The sequence below is a fragment of the Trachinotus anak genome, unplaced genomic scaffold (genome assembly GCF_046630095.1).
Source record: "Trachinotus anak isolate AG129_WGS33_773 ecotype Australia unplaced genomic scaffold, CSIRO_AGI_Tana_v1 ptg000013l, whole genome shotgun sequence".
In the NCBI taxonomy this organism is placed as follows: Eukaryota; Metazoa; Chordata; class Actinopteri; order Carangiformes; family Carangidae; genus Trachinotus; species Trachinotus anak.
The window spans coordinates 10037362-10060458 of NW_027273864.1; the positions used below are offsets into that span (position 1 = coordinate 10037362).

The 23097-nt window shown below is 41.5% G+C and overlaps 3 protein-coding genes across 4 annotated transcripts; 2 read left to right on the forward strand and 1 right to left on the reverse strand.

The window, feature by feature from the left end:
* Window positions 1–287: 287 nt before the first annotated feature.
* Window positions 288–4391, forward strand: aqp7 (aquaporin 7). The gene is made up of 6 exons (XM_071493260.1): window positions 288–655; window positions 1527–1653; window positions 1763–1900; window positions 2036–2154; window positions 2300–2517; window positions 2728–4391. The coding sequence occupies exons 1-6, from the start codon at window positions 518–520 to the stop codon at window positions 2924–2926; spliced, it is 939 nt and encodes a 312-aa protein (XP_071349361.1). The 5' UTR covers window positions 288–517; the 3' UTR covers window positions 2927–4391.
* On the reverse strand, window positions 3033–6673 carry tpgs2 (tubulin polyglutamylase complex subunit 2). Its single transcript, XM_071493259.1, has 7 exons — window positions 6459–6673; window positions 6263–6342; window positions 6083–6170; window positions 5782–5922; window positions 5525–5638; window positions 5224–5387; window positions 3033–3985 (listed from the first exon to the last, which is right to left on the reverse strand). Exons 1-7 carry the CDS (start codon window positions 6532–6534, stop codon window positions 3767–3769), a joined length of 882 nt encoding a protein of 293 aa, XP_071349360.1. The 5' UTR covers window positions 6535–6673; the 3' UTR covers window positions 3033–3766.
* Window positions 6674–6757: 84 nt separating this feature from the next.
* On the forward strand, window positions 6758–22010 carry kiaa1328 (KIAA1328 ortholog). Of its 2 annotated transcripts, XM_071493255.1 has the most exons (12): window positions 6758–6871; window positions 7374–7409; window positions 7520–7800; window positions 7993–8093; window positions 8284–8399; window positions 13450–13574; window positions 14649–15043; window positions 15187–15405; window positions 15657–15752; window positions 16753–16853; window positions 17107–17215; window positions 21584–22010. In XM_071493255.1, exons 1-12 carry the CDS (start codon window positions 6817–6819, stop codon window positions 21810–21812), a joined length of 1863 nt encoding a protein of 620 aa, XP_071349356.1. In that variant the 5' UTR covers window positions 6758–6816; the 3' UTR covers window positions 21813–22010. The 2 variants fall into 2 exon arrangements, with proteins under 2 accessions (XP_071349356.1, XP_071349357.1); XM_071493256.1 differs by lacking the exon at window positions 15657–15752.
* Window positions 22011–23097: the final 1087 nt, after the last annotated feature.

The window sequence follows — 23097 nt, forward strand, 5'->3', positions numbered from 1 at the left end:
AAAGCATCAGAATGCTATGAATCTCTATGAATAAACATCCATAAAGAAAAGGTTGAATTAGATATAATGTTTGAGCATTTTTTTCAGAAGTGTCAGCGAATATACTTCTGTTTTGATTTCTGTTTGATTTTTCAACCTTTTCCCTTATTGGCCATTTATCCTGAGATAATTCAAAGCCATTGGAGGATGTGTCTGACTGTGTGTGTTTCAGCATATCTGGGGGTGGGGGCTGTGAGGTGGGGGCTGGGTCAAGGGTATAAAATGTGGACAAATCCCAATGGGTATGTGTGACAGAGAGGGAGAGAGAGAGAGAAAGACAAAGAGAAAGAAGAAGAAGAAGAGACGTTAGAGGAGAGGAGGGAGCAGCCAGAAACAGAGTTGTTTTGTGGAGAACTGTGTGATATGGGAGGCACCTCTTAAATTCTTCACTGGTGTCTGAACTTGAGCTTTAATTTTTACTAAATTTGAAAATAAACTCTACTAAAAAGAAAATAGTCAAAGGAAAACAGAAGAGGAAATGAAGGACTTGGTGCCGTCAGTAGAACGAGGAGTCTCTCAGCGGAAAGGAGTTAAAGTAACTCAACCCAAAGTTTGGCTAAAAAATGAACTTGTTCGTGTTGGACTTGCTGAATCCCTTTGCACATATGTCATGATGGTAAGAAAGAATTTATTATAAAAGATGACATTGTAATAATGTGAGTGTTTAAAACTATTTCTAATATTCATTCTGATAACAACTTCACTTTTCCCTCTGTTTTGAACATTGTGGCATGCTTATCTGTAACAACCACATGCCATTAATTATTAATGTCATGCTCTTGACCCTGATAACATGCCCCATCTATCAAACACATAAGCACGTTTCACAGTCACATGGCAGGGGTCGTGGGTGGCGATTGGCAGGTTGAAGTGGGTGAACCAGGAAATCTAGTATTACCAGAGGAATGGTCAGGCAGTGGGCCACATGGAGGGGGTTGCACAAGTCACATGCTATCTGTCAGCTGTTACAATAAACCCTATACTTAGTACACTGAAGGAAATACACTCACACAGTGAACACATGCTGTAGATAAGAATGTGAGCGAACACTCAGGTATATTGTATTTTATATAAAGACTTAAACTTGCTGAGTTTGCACCTGGGAAACCGGACAGATATGCATGATGTTAAAAGGAGGAACCACACTTTTCCTGTTTCCTGAATGACTAGCTGCACTTTTTCAGTGTCAGCTTTTTTTCCACTGCGCGCACAGTTGCTTTCACTGTGTTAAAAAGTTAAATGAAAGAGAGAAAAGTCTCCTGTTCAGCTTCTTTAACACTTGTAAATGCAGCAACAGAATTAACATTTTCTTAACAAAACACTCATTAATCAGTTTCACTCTCATTGGCTGACTAAAACTGACTTAATAGGGCGCAACTGCTGGTTATTGGAACATTTTCCCTGAATTAGACTGTTTGTGAGTTTTCCCTCTCTGTAATCATCATCTGTGACCTTGCCTGTGAATTGTTGGTTCTCTCTGAGTCCAGGTGTTTGGCCTGGGCTCTGTGGCCCAGGTAGTGACAGGACAGGGAGCATTTGGGCAGTACCTCAGCATCAACCTGGGTTTTGGACTGGGTGTCGCTATGGGGGTACACGTTGGAGGGAAAGTCTCAGGTATGGGAGTTGACCCTTGTAAACCCTACCTTAAAAATATCCTCAAAGGTCATCACAGTCATTGTGCAGCTCACATGTTGTTATTTCTCATGCTTTCTCGGTCCATTAGGGGCACACATGAATGCTGCAGTGTCATTCACAATGTGCACGTTTGGTCGCCTTGCGTGGAGGATGTTGCCTGTGTATATTTTTGCACAGCTATTGGGATCATTTCTGGCAGCAGGGACAGTTTATGCTGTCTATTATGGTGAGGGCACACTGCATGTTCTAGCACTAGACACTGAACACCTGTATTGTTCTTTCTCCTATATCATTGCCGTATTGTCAACTGTAGTCCTATGCCTTAGAGCATTTGTCTTGTCAATACTGTTTCCATGTGCAGAAGCCATTCATGATTATTGTGGAGGAAACCTGACTGTTACTGGTGTAAAGGCCACAGCTGGTATTTTTGCCACCTATCCCGCACCGTACCTCTCCTTGCTGGCTGGATTCATCGACCAGGTAGCCATGAAACTGGATTAAAGGATTACAACTACGAATCACCATCATCTGACACGCACAATGACCCTTTTCTTTGCTGTATTGTTTCTCACCCAGCTGTCATGACATGCGTTTCTATGTGATGTTTGTTCTGTGTGTGTGCCAGGTGTTTGGCACAGCTATGCTGCTGCTGTGCCTGATGGCCCTGTCTGACCAGAAGAACAAACCGGCTGCAGCAGGCAGCGAGCCTGTTGCGGTGGGTCTCCTGGTGCTGCTCATTGGCATTTCTCTGGGCAGCAACAGCGGCTATGCTATCAACCCCACCAGAGACATTGCACCCAGGGTCTTCACTGCCATAGCAGGGTGGGGAGCAGATGTGTTCAGGTATAGTACAGGGAGGATGTACTGCCTTTTAAGGGAGGATATGCTGTTGCTACATGTCACCTTAACTTGGGGTCAAAGGCTAAACATCTGTTAATAATTAAATAACCTGTAGTTTTTCATCAAACATTAACATACATGCATACCAATTTAGATCTGCCCCTCTAATTTTCAATTTCACCTATTCATAGTTCTCTGTCTTTATCTGTGCAGGTCTGGAAATGGGTGGTGGTGGGTGCCTCTAGTTGCTCCCCCCATTGGAGGTGTATTGGGAGCAGGGGTGTACAAGGCCTTGGTGGAATTGCATCACCCACCCCTCTCTGAACAGGGTGACGGGTTGGTGGAGGAGTTGGAGGAGGAGACTGCTCCTCTGGAGAAACAGAAAAACATCTGTGCAAATGTATGTGTGTGAGAAACCCAGCTATGTAAAGAGTTAAAGGGATATCTGTGGACATCTGTATGCAGTGGAAACATTCCATGGTGATGAGGGTTAAGAAAATAGACCAACAATGAAATGCTCAGATGGGGGATTGAACCTTTTTTTCACAAAAAGAGAGAATGGCTCAAATAAGATTTACAATATATTAAGCAATTTTAAAATGACTCTGTACTATGTAATTAAATTCATCAAGACACTATAAAACATGTAAAGTATACACAATCTGACAACTTGAACCGTGATGCTAACAACATCTATGGCTGCCTCTTATTCATGTTAGTTATACATTAAAAACAAACAAAACAAGAACAAACCTTTATAGCATCCATTACAACAGCCAACAGGGGCCCACTTACATGAGCTTGGAAATGACAGTGTATGTAAAGAAAAGCAAACAGCCCCAATACATTGCATCCTTTTTAAAAGAAAATAGAAACAGTAGGAGTTGGCTCCTCACAGCTTGAAAGGGCAGAAGCAAAACTAAAGATAACATACACGCCCATCTTACCAACAGTCCAGCACACAGCAACCTGAAGGCAAAATGTGTGTATGTGTCTTGATTTGAACCAAAAATAGACTTAAAAAGACCTAGATGTCTTTTTAAGTCTGTTAACAAATTTTGTCTCCAAAATGCTGTAACATAACCTTGTCGGGTTTATTAATAAGGAATCACGTGTTGAGCCAAGAGATCCCTGGTTACATGTTTATTCAGACATTCAGCAAGAAGTCTAGCCAATGAAGGAATCGCTGCTCTTCTAAGCTATGATGGTCACGTGCAGACGATGCAATTTTTTTCCTTGAATGTGAACCTTCTCATCGTTTTGGCCCACTGTGTCTTCCTGTGTTGCCTTGGCTCTTGGCAGTGCTCCCTAAGCTGCACTGTGCCGACTGCTTCTTCTTGGGGACGGGTACCTTGGCTTTGCCTTTGAAGGCCTTGGTAGGATCCAGCTTGTTGAGATAAGTATCTGCTGCAGGATCAGCCAGGCTGAGCTCACTGCTGAAGGTCAGTGGCTTGTACATGGATGCCCACTGCTGTAGAGGGAATAGCATATGGAGAGTGCACTACTTGTTATGGTTGTGTGGACATAAAATAACTCATAATAGCTTATTCAATAACCATTAGAAACTGGGTGTAACTGTAGGAACGCCACAGAGGAACTGCAAAAGTCTTACTACCTCCTTTACTTAATGTACCTGCAATGTAATTTACAATCTCAGGAATTTTTGGCATTCAGTACTTATGAGTAAAAAAGGCAGTGACATCTAAAGGACTAATCAGCAATTTTCCCTTTCCATAAGTAAAACACTTTCAGGCTGAGTGTAAGTGTCTTAAAACTTTGAGTGTTGTGTCATTGTGTTTAAGTGTTAAGATCTACCAACATTGTAGTATATTGTAAAGGCAACAGAATTAATAAAAATGTATTTTATATACCTGCAATGACTCTAAATGTTGTTAATAAAACTACCTGCAACACAATTCAATACATTTTAAGTAGACATGATTTGTTAAATTCTGAAAGCCTATAAGAAATTATAAGTACAGGAAAAAGTGAGATGATAGTTGTAGCAGTGTAGTACAGCAGCAACTGAAGGTTTTAAAGATGCACAATGGGCCCCATGCAAGAACATCTTCGTATTCTTTTCCGACAAGTCTTTTTTCTTGTTTGTACAAGCTTTCCAATTTAGATTCACCAAACTCTCTTGACTGTACCATCTTGTCATAAAACACTGCTCACGAGGAGGTGCAAATTCGTGAGATTTGATCATTTGCACATTAAACGCCCCTAAACTTGCCATATAATGCAATCTTTCCTGCTTCGTTTGAGGAGTTTTATTTACATTTACAAAAATGTAAAAAAACATTTAAAAATGTACTACAAAATGTCGTAAAAATTAGAATTAGAAACTGCAGAGCTTTAAGTCTACTGTCAGGAAGCAGCAACCAAAAACACAATAAATGTAGCAAACTCAGTGGTTGTGCTAGAGGACTCAAAACAATTAGACAATGTCAACAGTCTAATTGTTTAATCCGTCAATGACATGTTATCCGAGCTATGCTGTACTGTGACGGAAATACAGAGGGAATGGTTTAGAGAACATTAAGTTAGATGAATCATAGTCAGATGAATCATTCGACAGAGCTGGACCATCTAAGAGAATGCTACAAATTCTCTTAAATCACTAGTATGTGCCACTGAATAACAAATCTGTTCATTCTGCTCTTGCAGGAGGCTCATTGTCTTTTAAGGGTGATTAAAGCCTCTTGCTACCTTGGCCTGGGGGCTGGGCCCATATGGGGTGAAGGCATACTGCCACTCAGGCAGACCCAGGTGGGTTATCATCAGTCGATAGTAAGAGGTGAAGGTTGCTGTGAGAAAATGCCAATACAGAGAACGATCGAGGAACCAGATTTCACTCTTCTGGGCCACCACACCTGGAAATTACAAAGAAAAACCATCCAAATGATACAAAAACATGTTTACATAATTAGGTAAGATATTAATCTTTTAATAACTTGTAGTTTAACATTGTTGTTTAGAGAAATAAGGATAGATGCAATAAACAAGAGACCTGGAGTGCAGTTTTTGTAGACCAGGCACACCTTGCCATTCCCCCCACAGGAATCCAGCTCAAAGATGCGGCTCCGAGAATCAAAATGGGGTGCAGCAGGAGCATGCTCCGACCCTGGCAAGTAGCATTAATGAAACTTATATAAATATTTACTTTCCGGTAGAAATTTCATTCATTACCCTGCTTTCTGCACAACTGGTCACACATAAACAGACTTCACTGAAGTTGACCACATGAGGACCTGACAGGAGTGTTACCACTTTCTGTGCTGTTTTCCTCCCAGTCCAGGTCAGCCAGTGAGGGTGCATTGGGAAGAGAGAAAAGTGATACCGGTTGGAGCAGCGGGCACAGTCTGGCCACACTATTAACTATCATGCACCCTAAGGGAACACACTCATCTGAAAGGCAAACACACAGGCACACAGTCATGATTGTCATAGAGCTGAAAACCCTTCACACACGTCTTTAATAAAAAAAATCTAGTGCTATTTAAATAATAGCCTTTCATTTTAATAATTTATGACAGAGACAGAACATGAAACTGATGAGGTGACCTACCGTCTACTTTAACACTCCAGGTCAGTGTGAATCCATCCGTTGTCAGAAAGAAATCTCGCAGGTCTTCCGGCAAAATACAAGTATTTTTCTAAGGAAGAAATATAACACATTTACGACAACAATGACACATTTACGTTCAAACCAGACGTAATGTGATATCTTTGAGGTGTACATTTTCACCTGTTCCCATGATAGCAAGCTCCTCTTCTCTGCAGGCTCCCTCTCTACGAAACGCACGTCGACCACACCTGGCATGTTTTCTGGCACAACAGGGACAAATTCAGAAAATGTGAACCACTTCCCAATAGGCCATCAATCTGTTTGCTAGCAGGCGTTATTTGCTAGTTTCAGAGCAACGACCACAGCTAATACACACCGAGTATTCGTGTAATGCCAAGCGTCAGTCTCTCGGCGACACCCTTAAACGCTAAGCTCTCTTTTATATCTTCCATCTGGAGGACAGCAATCACAACTTGGTACAAGTCCGCCTTAGCATCCTCTGGTGATGTCTGCTCTGCCTCTGCCACCTTGCCCCTTCTACATCAGCTGGCAACGCAAACATTAACAGGAAACGACAAGGCAGGCGTTGGAGTAAAAATGACATGTCATTAAGCCAATAGAAAACCGCCTTTCTGCAGCAGAACCAATCGGCTCTTAAATTGTAACAGAGAGGCGGGGCTACAATTCCTTAGCAACGCGCTTGGCTCCGAGGGAGTGGTGGCGGTTGATTCAACATGGCGGCAGGGGCAAATAAAAGTGGAAGTTCGGGGATATTTTGGATGAATGGCGGTATACTTACTTTTATTTAACTACGTTATCGTTCTTGTCCTGTATATATTCGTACACATCTTTTTGGAGACGTAAAACCAACAGAATCTCACAGATACTATTTCTGTGTCAATGCTGCAATGTTGTGTTTTCTGGGGAAGTTCGAGCTAGTTAGCTACGTGTGGTGTTAACGTTACTTTAAAGTTACCTGTTTTATGTAGAAACTCGGTGGTAATAGTGTTAATGTTTGCTGTCATTACTAAGTCAACGTTGTGAGGTTTCCTACAGCTGCTGAGTTCAACATAACGCTAAGGCCATCTACAGTGGAAAGCTAGCTACAGAATCGTTTGGTTTTCCTGCTAATTTAATAATTTTAATAGAGACCAATGTTATCTCACTGTTTTCTCGGGAATAGGAAATTAATAATTTGCTAGCGTTATGAAGAACTTGTTTTACCATGTTTCACTGAGGCTGCCTAAACGTTAACTTAAGTGTCTGTCTTCTCCTTGGCTTGCTCACCCAGTGTCAGATGAGGAGCAGCCCTTGGCGTTTGTTCCAGGTGAGTGTCAGTGATATTATTTAACAATTTCTGAACACAGTTCTGAAAGAATTTTATGTAGGGTTACCACATGGGATTATATTCTTCTGTCTTCCAACAAACTGTCTCAGGAGTGGATGGAGAGGTGAAAACTCAGAACTCTTTCAGTCTGAGACCAGGCAGCACCAGCACCTTCAGTAAAAGAGGGACCAAAACGTGGGGAGCAGCCAGGCGTAGATCTGACTGCAAGAATGATGCTACACTAAAGAAAGGTGGCAAGAAACACGGCCACTTACAAAGTGATCACTCAGGGGCTTATACTAAGGAAAAAGTGTCAGTCCACCACAGTGCTGCTGTGGCAACAGAGCACACACCTACCCTGGCATCTGACACTTTTCTCCCCTCATCACAGGTAAACTATTGTTTTATATGGGCTGTTTTTCTCTGCCCCCAAGGTTGTACGATGAAGTCTTTGAATATATGGAAGAAGGCCTATGGATAATCTGAGTACTTACAGAGAGCAAGGATGGGTGTATTGAAACTGGCAGAATTTCATCATTACTCTCTGTTAACATTTTATACTTGCTAAACATTCTTTGCACAGGTTATTTCTGAGACCAGCAGAGGTAGCAGCCAGGTCTGTTTGAAGGACCTCTGTCCTGAAGATAAGCGCCGAATTGCAAGCCTCATTGAAGAACTAGCCAGGTAGCCAGCAGCATATGACACTGAACTCTGAGATAGTGTTACTGTTATTATACATGTATGGAACTATTTAAAGTGTCACCTGGTTGAAATGTTTTAATTTGTACTCCAGTATCTTTTCATCCTTTTGCACTAGCATACATAATGTAGACTGCTCATCCTTGAAATCTGTTCTTTATTTCCTGTGCTCCAGAGTGAGCGAGGAGAAAGAAGAGTCAGTGCAGCGTCTGAAAGATGAACAGGAAAATTTTGAACGCAAGATCCAACAGCTGGAGCAGCAGAACCTGATCATAGCAGAGGAGAGGGAGAGTATCCTTTCAAAATAACTGAACAAACAAAAACACAGTAGTGAGTTAGACTGCGTTTTGTACAATAATGAAACGAAATGTGCTATTCCAAATGGTACTGGTTCAAAGTAGAGCAGTGAATGACTCTGTTGAGCCACAGGGGCTGAAAACACTAGCTGTGTTTGAGTAGTCTTATTGAGTAATCTGTTTAATGTTGTAAAATGTGCTTCATGGTGTGTTGATTGCTATTTGGTACACTTTAGTGTCTGTACTACGATGGTTAATGCAGAATGTGGTGCACTGTTAGGAGGAAACCAGAAGTCCCTGGAGAATTCCAGGATACGATGGTCCTATCAGTGTGGAAAATGCTACCAAGATGTCTTTATAATGTATGCTAAAATGCACGATAGGAGGCACTTAGTACCCTATTTTGAAATTGGAATGATGGTGCTACAATAGAGTATGGTTTCTCTAGACAATTTCACTGATAAGCACAACTTCAACCTAAAATCAGTAAAAGAACCCCCTGTAGTCTCTGGGTGAAATAACTGTTGTCAGCCGTCTGTGACACATGGTTGCATATCCTTGCAAAAATATTCTTAAAGTTCCACAAATTATTTATTGCCAGCTTCATGGTTCTAGTGCTGTATGTGCTATTCCATCCAATTGTCTGCAGGGGGCAGTGTTGTCTTAGGTAAGGCCATGTACTTGCTTTGGCCAAGACCCTTCAATCTAATACAAAAGACAGACAAATAGAGTGGATGCATTTAAATTATTTGATGCTGCTGCAGTTATCTTTTGCAAGTACATGTAGCTTATCCGCTGTTGTGTACAGAATCAATTTCATGGTTGGGGACATGGCCCAAACCATCTAAATCATCTCATCATCCAAAGATGAATTTTGATATTTACTGAGAAAACTACTGTGTTTGCTTTCACCCTGTGTTTTTGTAACCCTTCTTGAATGCTGAATGTTAACTTAAGGATATTTCTTAGTCCAACCATATAAAATGAGATCAGGTGGGTCACCAACTTCTTGATTGTCTAGTGTGAGGTTAATGCTAGGGTTACAGCGATAGTTTGCTGTTCATTGCACCCCACAACCCACCTACTGTCTTCATAACAATTCTGCTCAGGTCAGACCACATCATGGCCAGCAGTCAATTTAGGTTAAAAACACTGCGAAATATGAAGAGTAATTGACCCAGCTGGTAAATTGCACGATTGGCAACGGCAGCGGGGAAAATTAGGAAAGCACAACTCAATTAAAGGCACTTTGGCTCGGAGACTTGGCATTTACACCAAACTTCTAAACTCCATTAAAAACGTATTTGAGAGGGAAAAGTGTTGGGATCCAAGCACCTCAGGGGGGATAACGCAGTCTTTTAAAGTGCGTGTAAGAGTCATGATGGCTCTTCTCAGGCAGAAGGTTCCGGCACTTCTCTGAAAGGTTAAGGAGGCACCAAAGGCAAACACGCTGAATGAGAGTCTTGTCAAGTCTAATTCCATTACGCCTCAGCTTATCTTATCTAACCAAGATTCAGGGTTGTCAGGTGTATAAAGAATGTAGGGCTATACCTTAGCCCCAAGCCACCTAGGATGAGAGGGAAAAAGTCCCCTTGATATTTGGGGTGTTCAGCTGACATTTGGAACAGACTGGCACACAGGACTGAATTTGTGTTTCAGAAAGGAAGGGTGCCTTTTGTACTTCAAGGCATGTTGGCATGGGCAGAAGTCAAGGTGGCGTTACTAACGTGGTGCACAGTTCTACTTGCTGTATCCAGAACAAGGCACAGCAGGTGCTACAGCTAATGCCATTTATTGAGTTGAAACAATTGGAGGGAATCCTGAGGCCATAGAGAGAGGGGAATAACAGCCCTGTTAGGATATGTCATTAAAAATACTACATGTTGTGATAGAGGATTACCAGAGCTAAATCCATTTTTACCCTCCCAGGTTTTGGATGGATGACATTTAGAATGTGGAAATCTGGTTCTATCAAGTGTGCTTTTTATGATAAGCGAACATCAGAAGATTGCTTCTGGAGAATTCTTAGCTCTTTGTTTTTTGGGAGAATAAGCCCCTAATATTTCTTGATGTCAACTTTGTGGCTGTATCTTACTTTTATTCTAGGAATGAGTGATGCGGTTTCCCCAATGTACAGTGTAAGGTGCACTCTATTAGTGGTGTTAAAAAAAACCCCAAATTAAACTCAGTTCTAATCTTTTTCTTCCCATTGACACTCTACCTTCTGACTACTATCGTCACAGCTAAAACATGATAGCCTAGATGCTGTGGTTTTAACTGAACTTTTTGTGAGCCTTCCATTCTGCTGAACTAAATATAAGGAAGTCTTTATCCATGACAAAGTTTTAGAAAACAAAAACACACTGAGCTGCTGTCATTTGAAGATAAAAGTTTAGCTTTACAAATAAATGTTATTGTTTAAACAGATGCCTTTGTTGACTGAATCAGCTCAACTGCCGAATAGAATAGAAGCAAATTAGTTTGTACCAATAGTGGGCTTAATGTGAATAAATAACATAATGCATTGAATCTTTGCTAAAATAATCAAAATTAAATTGAGTTTGTGGTGATTTTGGCTTTGTGAATTGTGGGCTTGTCTATTGAATACATCATCTCGCAGTTGACGTATTTCATGAACAAAATAATTTGTACAAATCTAATATCTAATGATTCAGCAAGACACAACTTAGTTTGTGCCCACTCGTATTACTTTTAATTGTGATCATATCAGTGAAGATGGCTGAGAATGTTTCTTCTATGTATTTGCTCTTGGAATTTTAAAGCCATTTCCAAAATAATTGTTAGTTGGCATGTTGAGTTATTTATTGGTTTATTGTGTGTCTCTTCTCCAGATTCAGTAGTATTGAAGCAGTTATGTAAACCGTCTTCTTCTATTAATTCCCCACCATTGCTTCCTTACACACACATTCATACACATCAGACTCCTCCCCAGTTTCCCTCACATTCCTGCTCAGGCTCAATCTGTTTGGCACAGTGTGTTAAAGCGGGCTTTAAAATATTCCCCCCTCTTGTGCAAATTTGTTCCACCTTGAAGTGGATTTCATTATTTCATTTGAGCCTCAGCCTGACAGGGAAGTGAATCATTTTGACAGGCCCCGTCTGAAGCCTCTTCAACCCAAGCCCTTGATTCTGAGTATTTTTGGATCGGGGGGAGGAGTAAGTCATTGTTGGCACTTTGCAGCTCTGATGTAAACTAGGGGTTTGCCGAGTGCTTGGCCCCCATTGGCTGACATCCAAGGCTGTGGAGGAAGCATGTTTAGTGTAGCGATGGGCAGAGAGGTGGAATCTTATCGGTGTCGCTCTACTCGGTTCAGATTACCTAGCCTTTGCTGCCCAGGGACTGCATCAGCCTGTCAACACATTAACACACATTACCTTCATTTATGGCACTGGGATGCTCTGATCCTGCAGTTCTGTTGGTACTATGGCAAAGATAGACTTTTTCTTTTGTGTATTTTGATTTGCGTGTGGTCCTCATCATACCTGATTTGTATTAGTGCTTTGTATCCAGCACTACACTTTATATTTGTGTCTAATGGGAAACACTGACATTTGTTTTATGCCTGGGAAATCATGTGTAAATGTTTTTTTTTCTTTTTTTTTTTTCTTTTTTTGTGAATCTGGTGAAATATGAGCAGCATGCATTTTTTGACTGAACAGACAACTCTCTGTGTTGAGGTGAGGTGTAGCTGTATAAGCGTATTGAATATCTCCCCTTCAAGACCCTTATTCATGCTGCATAAATAGACCTCCCAGCACTGGTTTACATGGTGTGATGTCCTTGTGATGTCCTTAAGTTTCCCATATAGACCTGCCTCCATGGACATTATCAGTGCAGCGGTAGAGGAGCCTTAGTTAGATGGAGGGTTCAATCAAAGTGTTTCCTCACATTTCCCAGTGTTTATGGAAGCTGCTGCATTGCATTTATCTGGTGTCTGGTCCTCAATTCAAAGTCGTCCCTGCCCTCTTCTCTTTCCCTCTGTTTCATTTCCGCAGCCTGATTGAAGTCTTCTAACGACCAAAGTGTTTTCTTATGGAGTGTTCCGCCAACTATTCCTTCAATAAGACTCTACTTTGAACTTTGATTTTCTCTTAAAATAGGGGCTTTTTTTTTCAAAAGGATGCTGAGAAACTCATCAGCTGTGGGAGCAGGGCCACCATCATAAAAAGATATGACCTGGAGGAACACACTTTATGGTCAGCTTCGGTGGAAGTGTGTGCACCACTTGCTTTATTGTAGTGTTTGTGTGTGGGCTGTTTACAGTGCAGGTAGGGAATTTGTGCTCTCATGTCTTGTTTTGTTTGTGTGCTCTAGAAAGTCAGAGAGTCAGACTGGGGTTGATTATTGAATGTGTGAGTGTGTCTGTGTGTAGTCTCTCCATTCTCATGCTCATTATCTTTGTATGTGCTGGTGTGGTGTGGTGCTGCCACTGTCATTAGTGGGCTCCTGAGGCGCAGCAGTAGTTCCGCTCCAGATTAGTTTTCTTGTGTCTGCCAGCTCTCTGTCTGGCAGATAGCCTGGCACGGCACTGCCCAGCTCAGCTCAACACAGCTTGGCCCGACCCAGATGGCGAACGCTCTGTGCCACAACAACAACTTTGATTTTGCTGGCCTCCTCTCCCTCTGTTTTCAACTTTGCTGTTCACCCTACTTTCCTCGTCCAATGTGTAATTGAATGCAAAAACAAGAGTTTAATTCAGATTGTCAATCTAAATCCAGGATCTTTTTTCTATTTAAATTGCATAAGAGAAATGTATCTCGACCAAAATGGCTATTGTGCACAAAGTTACATTCTCAGTAGACCCACACAGTGAATTCATTTTTAGATGTCATGTAGTTCTGATAATTTTCATTTTTATGTCTGTAGTTTAAGACTGCATCTCTTTCAGCCACACCATTTCACCCACAGTGTACTTTTTCTCAGATGAATCAGTGGGTTTTAATGTTATAGGCTAAAGGTTCAGTTCTGTCTATAGTTTTGTTATTGTACAACTTTGTTAGTTACTTAACCCTTGGTCCTCCAGGCCTACAGCAGCAGTACAGAGAGTGCCAGGAACTGCTCGGGCTCTACCAACAATACCTTTCCCAGCAACAGGCGAAGCTCAATGAGTCTATTGCCCAGCTCAGCCAGGCGCCAGCCCACAGCAAGGTACTGTATGGGTAAGACTGGGTGTAGGTTTTAGCACATGCAGTGGAAGATGTACAATAAAGATGATGGTCGTGAGTTTATGGGAGCCACATTCATGGACCACCCCTGTTTGCCATGTATCAGTCAAGCGGGTGCAAAAATGTTCACTGAAAATACATGCAACTGCACATTGTTCCTTGGCCAAGTGCCGCAATAATGTATAACAAGTCACTATGAAGCGGTCCACTTCAGTCACCGGGTTGCTATGACTGCAACATAGTGAAAACTCTCTCAAGGTGACACTTTGAAAGTGAAGACGCCTCTCTGGCTTCAGCCTCTGTAAGAATAGATGACTTGGCCAACCTTATTGTCCCACGGTGGCTCTGAGTAATGTGTGTTTCCCTGCTCTCTGACCCTCAGCAAATTAGTCACAGTCTCTTCCCCAGTCAACTATGAGATGGGCTTTCCTCCCTATGTTTATCTCATAATGTTCCTGACCTTGACTTACCTGCCAGTTATGCTCAGTTGAAAACTGTCCCTTTAAGCTTGTGGCCAATGTCCAGTTTACAGTTTTAATGGATGATTTGCATTGGTGCTGCTACAAAGCCCAGCCCTACCCTAACACCATGTCTATACAAGCTGTGTCGTGAAAGCAGCACATTAGCAGAGCAGCAGCAGTTTGAGCCCTGCGTCAGTGTCTACACAGGATGAGTTCTCCGTGTACGTCATCTGCATGTTGGCAGTGCTCAGAGCCCAACACGCAATCACTGTAGTTACCAGCATAAAAAAATGGAAGAAAATAGACTTGAACCTAAAAAGATGCTTCAAGTCTCAGTAACCACATTAAGGGCAAGTGATAATGTGAACAGCTCTTGCAGGCACATGGGGGAAAGCTTTTACTGCACATAGCAACATGAGCGAATTAGGTTGATAAGTGAGTAATTCAGTATTGGTAAATTTTGCTGTGTAGCCCAGTACTACATTAGGGTTTTATGGAACAGTCTAATGTTTTTGGCTGAAATACTCCTATCAATTTTTCAGAGGCTTCCTAAATTGGCCAAAATGCATTTGTTGTCCTCTTTGTTCTCTGTCCAGGTGCTCAGTAGTGAGGAAGCCCACAGCAGAACATCTACCAGCAGAGCTAATGGCCTTCTCTTTGATGGCTCATACCTCAGCTTTGCTGCTACCCGAGCACAACAGCCTCAAGTTCACAGAAGTGGGGATGGAGGAAGAGGAGCAGTACAAACTTTGAGCAACCCTACATCTCTTTCCTGTGTTAGTGAGTTCAGCCCATCTGATGGGCCAATCAAAGAGCACAGGATTCATAAAAGGGAGTGCAGGGAGCTACACCCAGAGTCCTGCCCCAGATATGAGTGCTGCCAAGGCAGTGGTCAGGAAAGTGGCTATGGAACACAGCAACGGAAAAGGGATAATAGCTCTTATCTAGAGAATGGCCACTATGACACCATGAACCAACATGAGTGTGAAAGGTACAGTAATACTCTGTGCAGTCATGATCATGTCAGATTATTACATTATTTTCCTGTAGTTTTATTAAAATTGTGATATTTATTAAGACATAACTCAGAAGAATGTTGGGATATTAAGCAAAATAATTTGTATTTACACACAGGCTTCAAAGTGGAGCTGCTATGGGCTCAGAGGCCAAGGAAGCCCTGACCAGGCCTCTGCTAGGTCACGAGGACTGGGAGGAGAAGAGACATCAGCTGCTGCTGCAGAAGATGCAGTTGGAGATGGAGAGAGAGAGGCTGCAGGCACGGCTGGATGAGCAGGAGGAGAGGCTCAACAGACAGAAACAGCAGCTAAGCCAGTCGCGTCTTGATTACAGCAGGTAGAATACAGAAGCCAAAGGGAAATGAACAGTATGTGGTAACACTACTAATTAACATTTGGTGGTATACGTTGATAGCAAGTTCAAGTAGTTAGTCAACAGAATAAGATAGGATAGTTACTTCTTGTACAGAAATAACTACCGATTTCTATCAATCTATCCTATCGATTATCAGTCCCTTTTTTCTGTCAGAGCTCTTGAGTTTCTGATAAACTGCTGTTTATCTTTTTCTTCATCTATATTCATGTTAGGTTTCAACAAGCTACTCAAGATAAGGTCAGCAGTTCAAACACTAGGAACAGAGATCCACAGCTAGATGGTCCCTCCCACCAAGATTTACCCTCCAGGTAAACAGTAAGACAGACACTCAAACTGCAACTACGCTAGTCAGGCACTCTTCTGTGGCCCTGTTCAGACCAGGCATTGACATGCGTCAGCTCTAGGCAGGTCAGTTCACACCTGGCTTTAAAATGCCTCTCCACATGTGTCTCGAGGGACCACTTGTGATCGGATCTCACTTCCTCGCTTTATATGGAAATAAACACGTTTGTGGTGTGGTTTTTAGCCAATCTGACAGACGTGTGTGTGTGTGTGTGTGTGTGTGTGTGTGTGTGTGTGTACACTTGTACTTGTACTTGTACTTGTACTTGCTACATAGTAAGGACCAAAAAAAGTATTTTACTAACAGAGTGAGGACATTTTGGGAAAGTGAGGACGTTTTGACTCACTTTTTGAGACACCTTCAAATCACATTTTGAGGGTTAAGACTTGGTTTTAGAGTTAAGGTTAGAATTAGGTTTAGGTTAAGGTTAGGGTCAGGGTTAGGGTTAGGCACTCAGTTGTGATGGTTAAGGTTTGGGTAAGGGGCTAGGGAATGCATTATGTCAATGAGTGTCCTCACAAAGATAGAAATACAAGTGTGTGTGTATGTGTGTGTGAGCGAGAGTGAGTGAGAGACACAGCGGGGCATGGAGGGTTGAGCGAATCAATGCGCTGCACACAGCTCTACAGGGAAATAGGGTTTTATCCATTTGAAATGGTATAATATTTTTGGTTCATAATGAAATTGTGGCAGGACAAATTAGACTGTGGCAGAGTAGGCGGTCCTTCAATGTGGCCAGGACACATTTGTGTTCACACTGCTAAAAAAATGTGGCCACATGTGGCCCAGACCACCTCTGAATAAGGTCTGAGTGATTGGATGTCAGATTCGTCTTCAATATAGGGCCTTTCTCTCTCACACACACCTTACACATAACATACACACATATTCACACATATGCACATACATGACATACACGCATACACGACAGCCAGCTTAATATGTTGTGTGTGTGTGGTTTGCAGTGTGCGTGAAGATGCAGAGGTACATCCTACAGAACAGAACTTGCATGAAAAATGCTCAAAGCCTGTAGCTTCTTCTCTAGATAATGGCGTGCAGACACATGGTGAGTTGTAATCTTTCATTTTCTGTTATTCGGAATTATGTGCTTAATGGTCTACACATAGAGGAACATCTCCTATACTCAAGCCTGTCAAGAGTTAGATTTTCTTCAAACAGTGTTTATTTTAGTACTTTCATATGCATGTAAAACTTTGGTAAAATGTATCATGAGGGTAATCATTAAAACTGTCATGCCTGCAGTGCTCTCAGCCTTGCTGCTTGTCCTGCTAACACTCCAGTCTTGCAATTCTCAACAGAGGCCTTAGAGCGGTCCAGACGGGACATGGCCACATCTCCTGCAAAGTCCCCTAGGAGCCTGAGTAAGCCCACCTCAGTGTCTGTGATCCCTGAGACACCCGACACCAGGTAAGACATCTTCACTTAACATGGGCTATTTAGTAATTATTTACCATTTAGTTAATAGTTTATGGTGCAGTACTATTTATTATTCTGGATAAACAGTAGGACAATATCAAACATTAGCTTGCCTGATAATATTAGTTTTCATGGACTCCATAAGGCAATTGATGACTTTCATCTAGTTCTCAAAAGAATATTAACAATGTTGCAACACTAACACAATTGAATACAAGTATAAAGTTTGAATTGTGAAGCTTTTTCTGGCCCTGCAGTTGCTTCAGTGTTAGAGGCTAAATGATGACTTTCCTTAGTCCAGCTAACTTTTCGAGCTGTGAGAAGCTAAATGAAGCTTTTTACTGGGCTAGCTAGCGCTGTGGCCAGCCTGTCAGGAGACATGCTGCGTTCCATTAGTCGGCCTAGCAGGGACCCTGCAGCAGGTGTAATTGAACAGACTTCTGGATGCACACACTGCCCTCCCTTCTCTCTCTACCACAGTAAAGAGACAGAAAAAGCAAGGGTGAGGGAGAGATGTTAAAAGTGAGTATGAGGTTGAGTGAGGTGTGAGAGCACTGGATAAAGTGAGAAATAGAAAGTGAGGAAAGTTAGAGCAGGTTGAGATGGTTAGAAATGGAAATGGTGAGACAGATGTAAGAAGATAGAAGGGTTTTGGGTACAGGAATGAATCACTGTGCATAAGCATCAGACTTTCCTAAAAGGGAAAGGACATTCATTACCTTTTTTCTTACACCCTTTACACAAAATGGTAATTAAATTGACTGTGTGCCGTCTTATCATGTGTGTGCGTGTGCATTTGCCTGCCTTTGTGTGAGGACTTCTATATTGATGTGGAATTGTAAATGCAAAAAAATATCAGATTCTGAGAAGCAATTTGTGACAGCGTTGCTGCAGACCTTTAATTTTAAAAATCATTATTCCTGAAGTGGCTCCAATTTTTTTTTCTTGTGTAATGTCAGATTTCCTTTTGTGAAAGTGGTGGTTGATGGGAGATATATTAGCTGACAGCTTCCCCCCATCCTTGTTCTAAAGGATACTTCTTTAGCTCAAAGTTTACAACTTCCAATGAGTAACTCTTAAACAAAGCAGCGCGTGGTCCGAGTTGAACTGTGAGCTCCGGCAGAAGCCCATAAATTCCAGCAGGGGACCCTGGGTATCAGATCTTATTACCATCCATTTACACCTCCAAAGCCTATTAAAATTGTTGGACTCTTAGCTACACACAGTGTTATTTTTTACTGCCAGTAATGAGGAAGGCTGCCTCTCAGATGCCTTTTGTGTTTTTTTTTTAAATTTATTTTTTATTTTTTTGCAACATGTTTTTTTAATGTGCATCTCCTCAGATAGTTGTAATCCTTTGTTAATCCACTGATTTGGATTAGACATATGTCCTTTTTTAGTTGCTGTCCAAAAATCTGTGAATAAAAATAGATAAGATAAAAGATAAAGTAAATAAATTGCAATAAATGAGATAAATACGATACTGTATTTCTTACATCATTTTAGTCAGTTTGACTAAGAGTAACCAAAGACCTTGTCAGAGCTCTTGAGTTAAGTTAGCAGTGATGTGAGCTATGGTGTTATTTTTCTCACTCATTAATTTTCTTCTGCAGAAAACTGAAGGATTAGTTGTCAGTGCCTCATATTATTGTCATAGATATGATAAGTGTAGTGTACAAAACGGCAACAACTCTACACTTGATGTTGATGTTTTAAGTGGCTTAGAGAAATTAGATACATGTTATTCTTATTGCTTTCAGTCTCACCAACAGTACATACTACTTCCAATAATAATGAACAATATAGAAACAATAACCTGGTAAACTAGATGAAATGAAGAAGGTTCCTTTGGTCAGGAAAAGTCTATCTTAGTGTTAGATATGGCAGGTTACCTGAACCCTTCTCTTTCACTTGGCAACAACATGCACATGCCCCTCGTGACCATCTAATCTTAACCAATTCAATCTTGATGTGGAAATTGCGAAACGAAGCTGGGGTTAACATTAAGTGACCTTCTTAATCCTTTCATGAATCCTGTGCTAGTTAGTAATGAGACAGTTCCAGTGCACCCCGCCCATCTCATCTCCATCCTTCCTGCCATTGCCCGCCTGTTATTGATTGGTTGAGAAATTGACATGCGGGATATATGCAGTGGCTATTATAGGTTTTTTATCTTACTGTTTGGACTGCAAATGAAAAGGGGCGCCGGGGCGAGACGGCTATCTTTAATGAAAGAGAGGAGCCAAATAAGCAATGAAAGTTACGAGTTGGAAGAAGGTGGTGGTTTATCTGGCCTTGAAGAGCTCGAAAAAGAGGCACGCCGTAGTGGTACATTGAGAGGAAGAAACCCAGGGGATTTTATTTAAAGCACATAAGAAGTGTTTGAAGGGCAGAATGCTTGACAATTACTTGTTAGAGTAGTTGTGATGACCTTTTTTTTTTTTTTTTTAAAAATACATACAGGCACATAGACACAAAGAGTTCAGTTGGTGAGTGACGATTCTGTGCAGTATCAGTAAAATACTGTCAGAATCAGCTCTCTGTAGTTATGTCATTCTCCATAGGGCTTCCTAGTGTTCTAGTGTTGGGTACAGATGATTTAAGAAGTTAACAGTACTTAAATGTTGGCAATACAGCCATTTTTTCAGAAACTTGTGTTCCTGCCACTGTTGTTCATGCACTTTCTCTGTATGCATGTAGCACTGAAAGACTCTCTTGAGGGATAATAATATTGAGCAGCAGTTCACAACTTTACCTCACACAAACTGGGGCCAAGAATCAAGTTATTTGTTGCAATGTATACCCCTCTGAAAATCTATTGGCATTCTCTCTAGCCCTTGCTCAGTCTCTCTGCCACGTCCCCCCCACCAGCCCCTTACCCCACCCGCTACCATTCCTCCCCATTCCTGCCCAAACTGTACCCCTACCCCCCGCACTCCCCTTGTTATAGATTGTGACCGCCGGTAAGTGATGCATTATTCATTACCAGCATGTCGTTTGTTGATGGATGGCTGTTTGAGAGCCCTGTCCGTTAAATAAATCAACAAATAAAAATGCAAATTCTCACATTTCGAGAGAAGGAACCCAGCCAAAGTCCCTCCCCCACATTCCCTCTCTGCCTTCCTTTCTATCCACAAAGCTGTTCTTGCTTCCAGTCTCTCTCTTACAGGCAGACACATACACACACACTCTCACTCATGCTCTCTCGCTCTCTCTTTCTCCTTTGCTTCTGACAGGCAGGAGACCAAATGAGGAAGACAGATTTACTTACTTGAGCTTCAGTCTCTTTTTGTCATCAGTTATCATCCCTCGGCCAAGTTCACCCTTATTCACTTTCTCTTCCTCATGCTCAAACATGTGCATACATTGGTTCATTTTGTTAAAGCACAACATAGCCTTTTAAAGCTTTTCGCTACTGATATGTGCTGCCCACCTCAAGTCAGTGTGAAACCTGACATATCAAGGTCTATAGTTACGTGTAGAGGAACACAAATGCACTCAATTGGAAGTTGCATCAGTGTGTCTGCCTTCTGACCACCCACATGCATATCAACAAGTACACGCCAAAGATTGCCCTTACCTGGGAGAGCTGTGTGCGGAGCTGCACGATGCAAATCGATGCAGCTTTAAACGAGCAGAGAATTATGTTAGCAACATCAGTGAAGCGTGCTTTAAAGAATTCATGTTTTGTATCTGGAATGGCCGTTGTCGACTGTGTATACACTGAATAATTTATCAAGCCAGCCAGACTGAGGGATTGAATCTCTATTAGCTTAATCTCCCCCGTTTTGGTTTATTTATTTCACTGCACATTCCCTCATTTCTATTCCAGGGGAGAAAACACTGGGTTCTCTCCCTCTTTTTCTGTCGGCCCTGCAAGGAACTATGTTTTTTTTGCCAGGACGCCCCAGTGGATTTGACTTTTTAAGGCTGTTTGTTAGGGTTCAGTTGGTACTTCAGCAAGAAATTTTGTTAATATTTCGAAGAGAGATTTGCTTTCATATTGTCTGGGTTAACAAGTAAGAAATGTGAATGACAAATATTTTAGAACAAGCGTTGAGCTCCAAGTAGACTTTAGCCTTGTGCACGTCTATTGTCCCTTTGGCTTGCACTTTCTCTGCTTGGCTTTGAAGGGAAGTGGTGTAGCTGGTGGTCTTTGTGTGCATTTCTCTGTTAAAATTAAACGGCGCAAGGATGCTCATTTACAACATTGACGGTCTACAGGGCTCCACTGGGTTCTGTATTATAAATGTAGCCTGTAACAATTCAACCTTGGAAACAAGCTAAGGTCATGTGGAGAAAAGAAACTAAATTGAACCAAGCAACAAAAACCTTGCAAAGTTTTTCTTATTTTTTCAGGTTGGACTTTTCTGTGGTTGAATTATTGGACATCTTTAGCCCTATCTCGGCCCCACAGCAAAGCAAGCCGTCCACTCGAAGGACCAAAACGACACAACATGGGCCGGCCCTTGCTACCCCTAAACCAGTGGGCAGAACCCTGCTTGCCCCTGCAAGGCCTTATCTCCAAAGTACCCAGCAGGACCTGGAGGAAAGCCAAATACTGGAGGATATTTTCTTCATTTGTTGACAAAGAAGAAAATGAGAAGCAGGTGCAAAAAACAACAGCAATCAATTCACTTGATATTTGAATTTTTGGTCTTAACTTTTTAAATGTCTTTCATTTCATTTTCTATTGACATTCTAAATCAGAATGATCATGATGTTGAAGATTGAGCTCTTGTCATTCTGTAATTTTTAATACAAATAAACAAATATTTATTCAGAATTGGTTATGCTTCTAGTTTGTAATTGAGCTCTTCTGTTGCCACTGGAGGAAAACTGTTTACTACTAAGCTACATTGATTGTCTCTGAAGACCTTGATGGTACAAATGCTTAATGAACCTCATGATACACAGTTGAACATTGTGAATGCGACTAAAATGTATTGCCCATAAATTATATAACCTCAGTGATTCACCACTAACATACAGTCAGTTTCATGGCCTATCTTCCTACTGCATTTCTAGGAAATGTTTTTATATGTTTGAATTACTGTTGATGACAGACGTCACCTTCAAATTGGGGACAATTTTGGCAGTTGTCTCACAACAAAATACAATAAAACGTGAGTGATCTCGTATTGATAAGTAACTCCCAGTAATTATGACATGACACAGGGCACTTTATTCTAGACTGTGCTTTATTATTGGGCTAAGCTGAGACGCATCATTCATTTAAAATTACAAAAAAAGAGTCCAGGGGACCAGAGAATGGTGCAGTCTGGAGAGACAGGGGCGGGAGCCTAAAGCGCACTGCCCAATCAGAAGCTTAGCTCATCAGGAACCTGGCAAAGCTCAATAAGCAACATTCATTTCCCCACCCTCCATATGTGCTGAAATTGGGAAACAGATTTCCAGAATACTTTGAAAACCATATGAAGTAAAATGTGATTCTAGCAACACTACTGAGCTTTAGAAATAAACCACTGATAACAGCACTGAAGAAATGATAGCTATTTTCTTTGATGAGATAGTGCAGTTTTCATTGAATTTTGTTCTTGGTAGAACACATCAGTTGAACAAGATCAGAGCTCTGTCAAACAATACAAAGCAGGATGGGAAACTGGAAGGAGGGCTATACATTTTTTAAAATCTAAATTGGTTTTGTAAACAAGCAGTTAATCAGGGATCAACAGTAAATCAGCTCATTAAAATTAGCAGCAACTTATAGTGACCTCAAGGCATATGTTTTGTTGAATACGTATCTGATTGAGCAGTTGGTTTAGTCTTTAGGAATCATTTCCACTTTGTTAAGAGGTTACAATATGGAGGCAAATGGTACTCAAAACAAAAGGGGAACTGTCCAATCAGCA

Excerpts from the sequence above, each read along its gene's own strand:
- kiaa1328 (XM_071493255.1), top strand. The coding sequence starts at position 6,817 with ATGGCGGCAGGGGCAAATAAAAGTGGAAGTTCGGGGATATTTTGGATG. Across the intron at positions 8,400-13,449 it reads CATAGCAGAGGAGAGGGAGA|GCCTACAGCAGCAGTACAGA; the intron begins GTATCCTTTCAA and ends TTGGTCCTCCAG. Across the intron at positions 17,216-21,583 it reads CCTGAGACACCCGACACCAG|GTTGGACTTTTCTGTGGTTG; the intron begins GTAAGACATCTT and ends TTATTTTTTCAG.
- tpgs2 (XM_071493259.1), bottom strand. The coding sequence starts at position 6,534 with ATGGAAGATATAAAAGAGAGCTTAGCGTTTAAGGGTGTCGCCGAGAGA. Across the intron at positions 5,639-5,781 it reads GGAAAACAGCACAGAAAGTG|GGTCGGAGCATGCTCCTGCT; the intron begins GTAACACTCCTG and ends GCTACTTGCCAG. Across the intron at positions 5,388-5,524 it reads CTACAAAAACTGCACTCCAG|GTGTGGTGGCCCAGAAGAGT; the intron begins GTCTCTTGTTTA and ends TGTAATTTCCAG.
- aqp7 (XM_071493260.1), top strand. The coding sequence starts at position 518 with ATGAAGGACTTGGTGCCGTCAGTAGAACGAGGAGTCTCTCAGCGGAAA. Across the intron at positions 656-1,526 it reads TTTGCACATATGTCATGATG|GTGTTTGGCCTGGGCTCTGT; the intron begins GTAAGAAAGAAT and ends CTCTGAGTCCAG. Across the intron at positions 1,901-2,035 it reads AGTTTATGCTGTCTATTATG|AAGCCATTCATGATTATTGT; the intron begins GTGAGGGCACAC and ends TTCCATGTGCAG.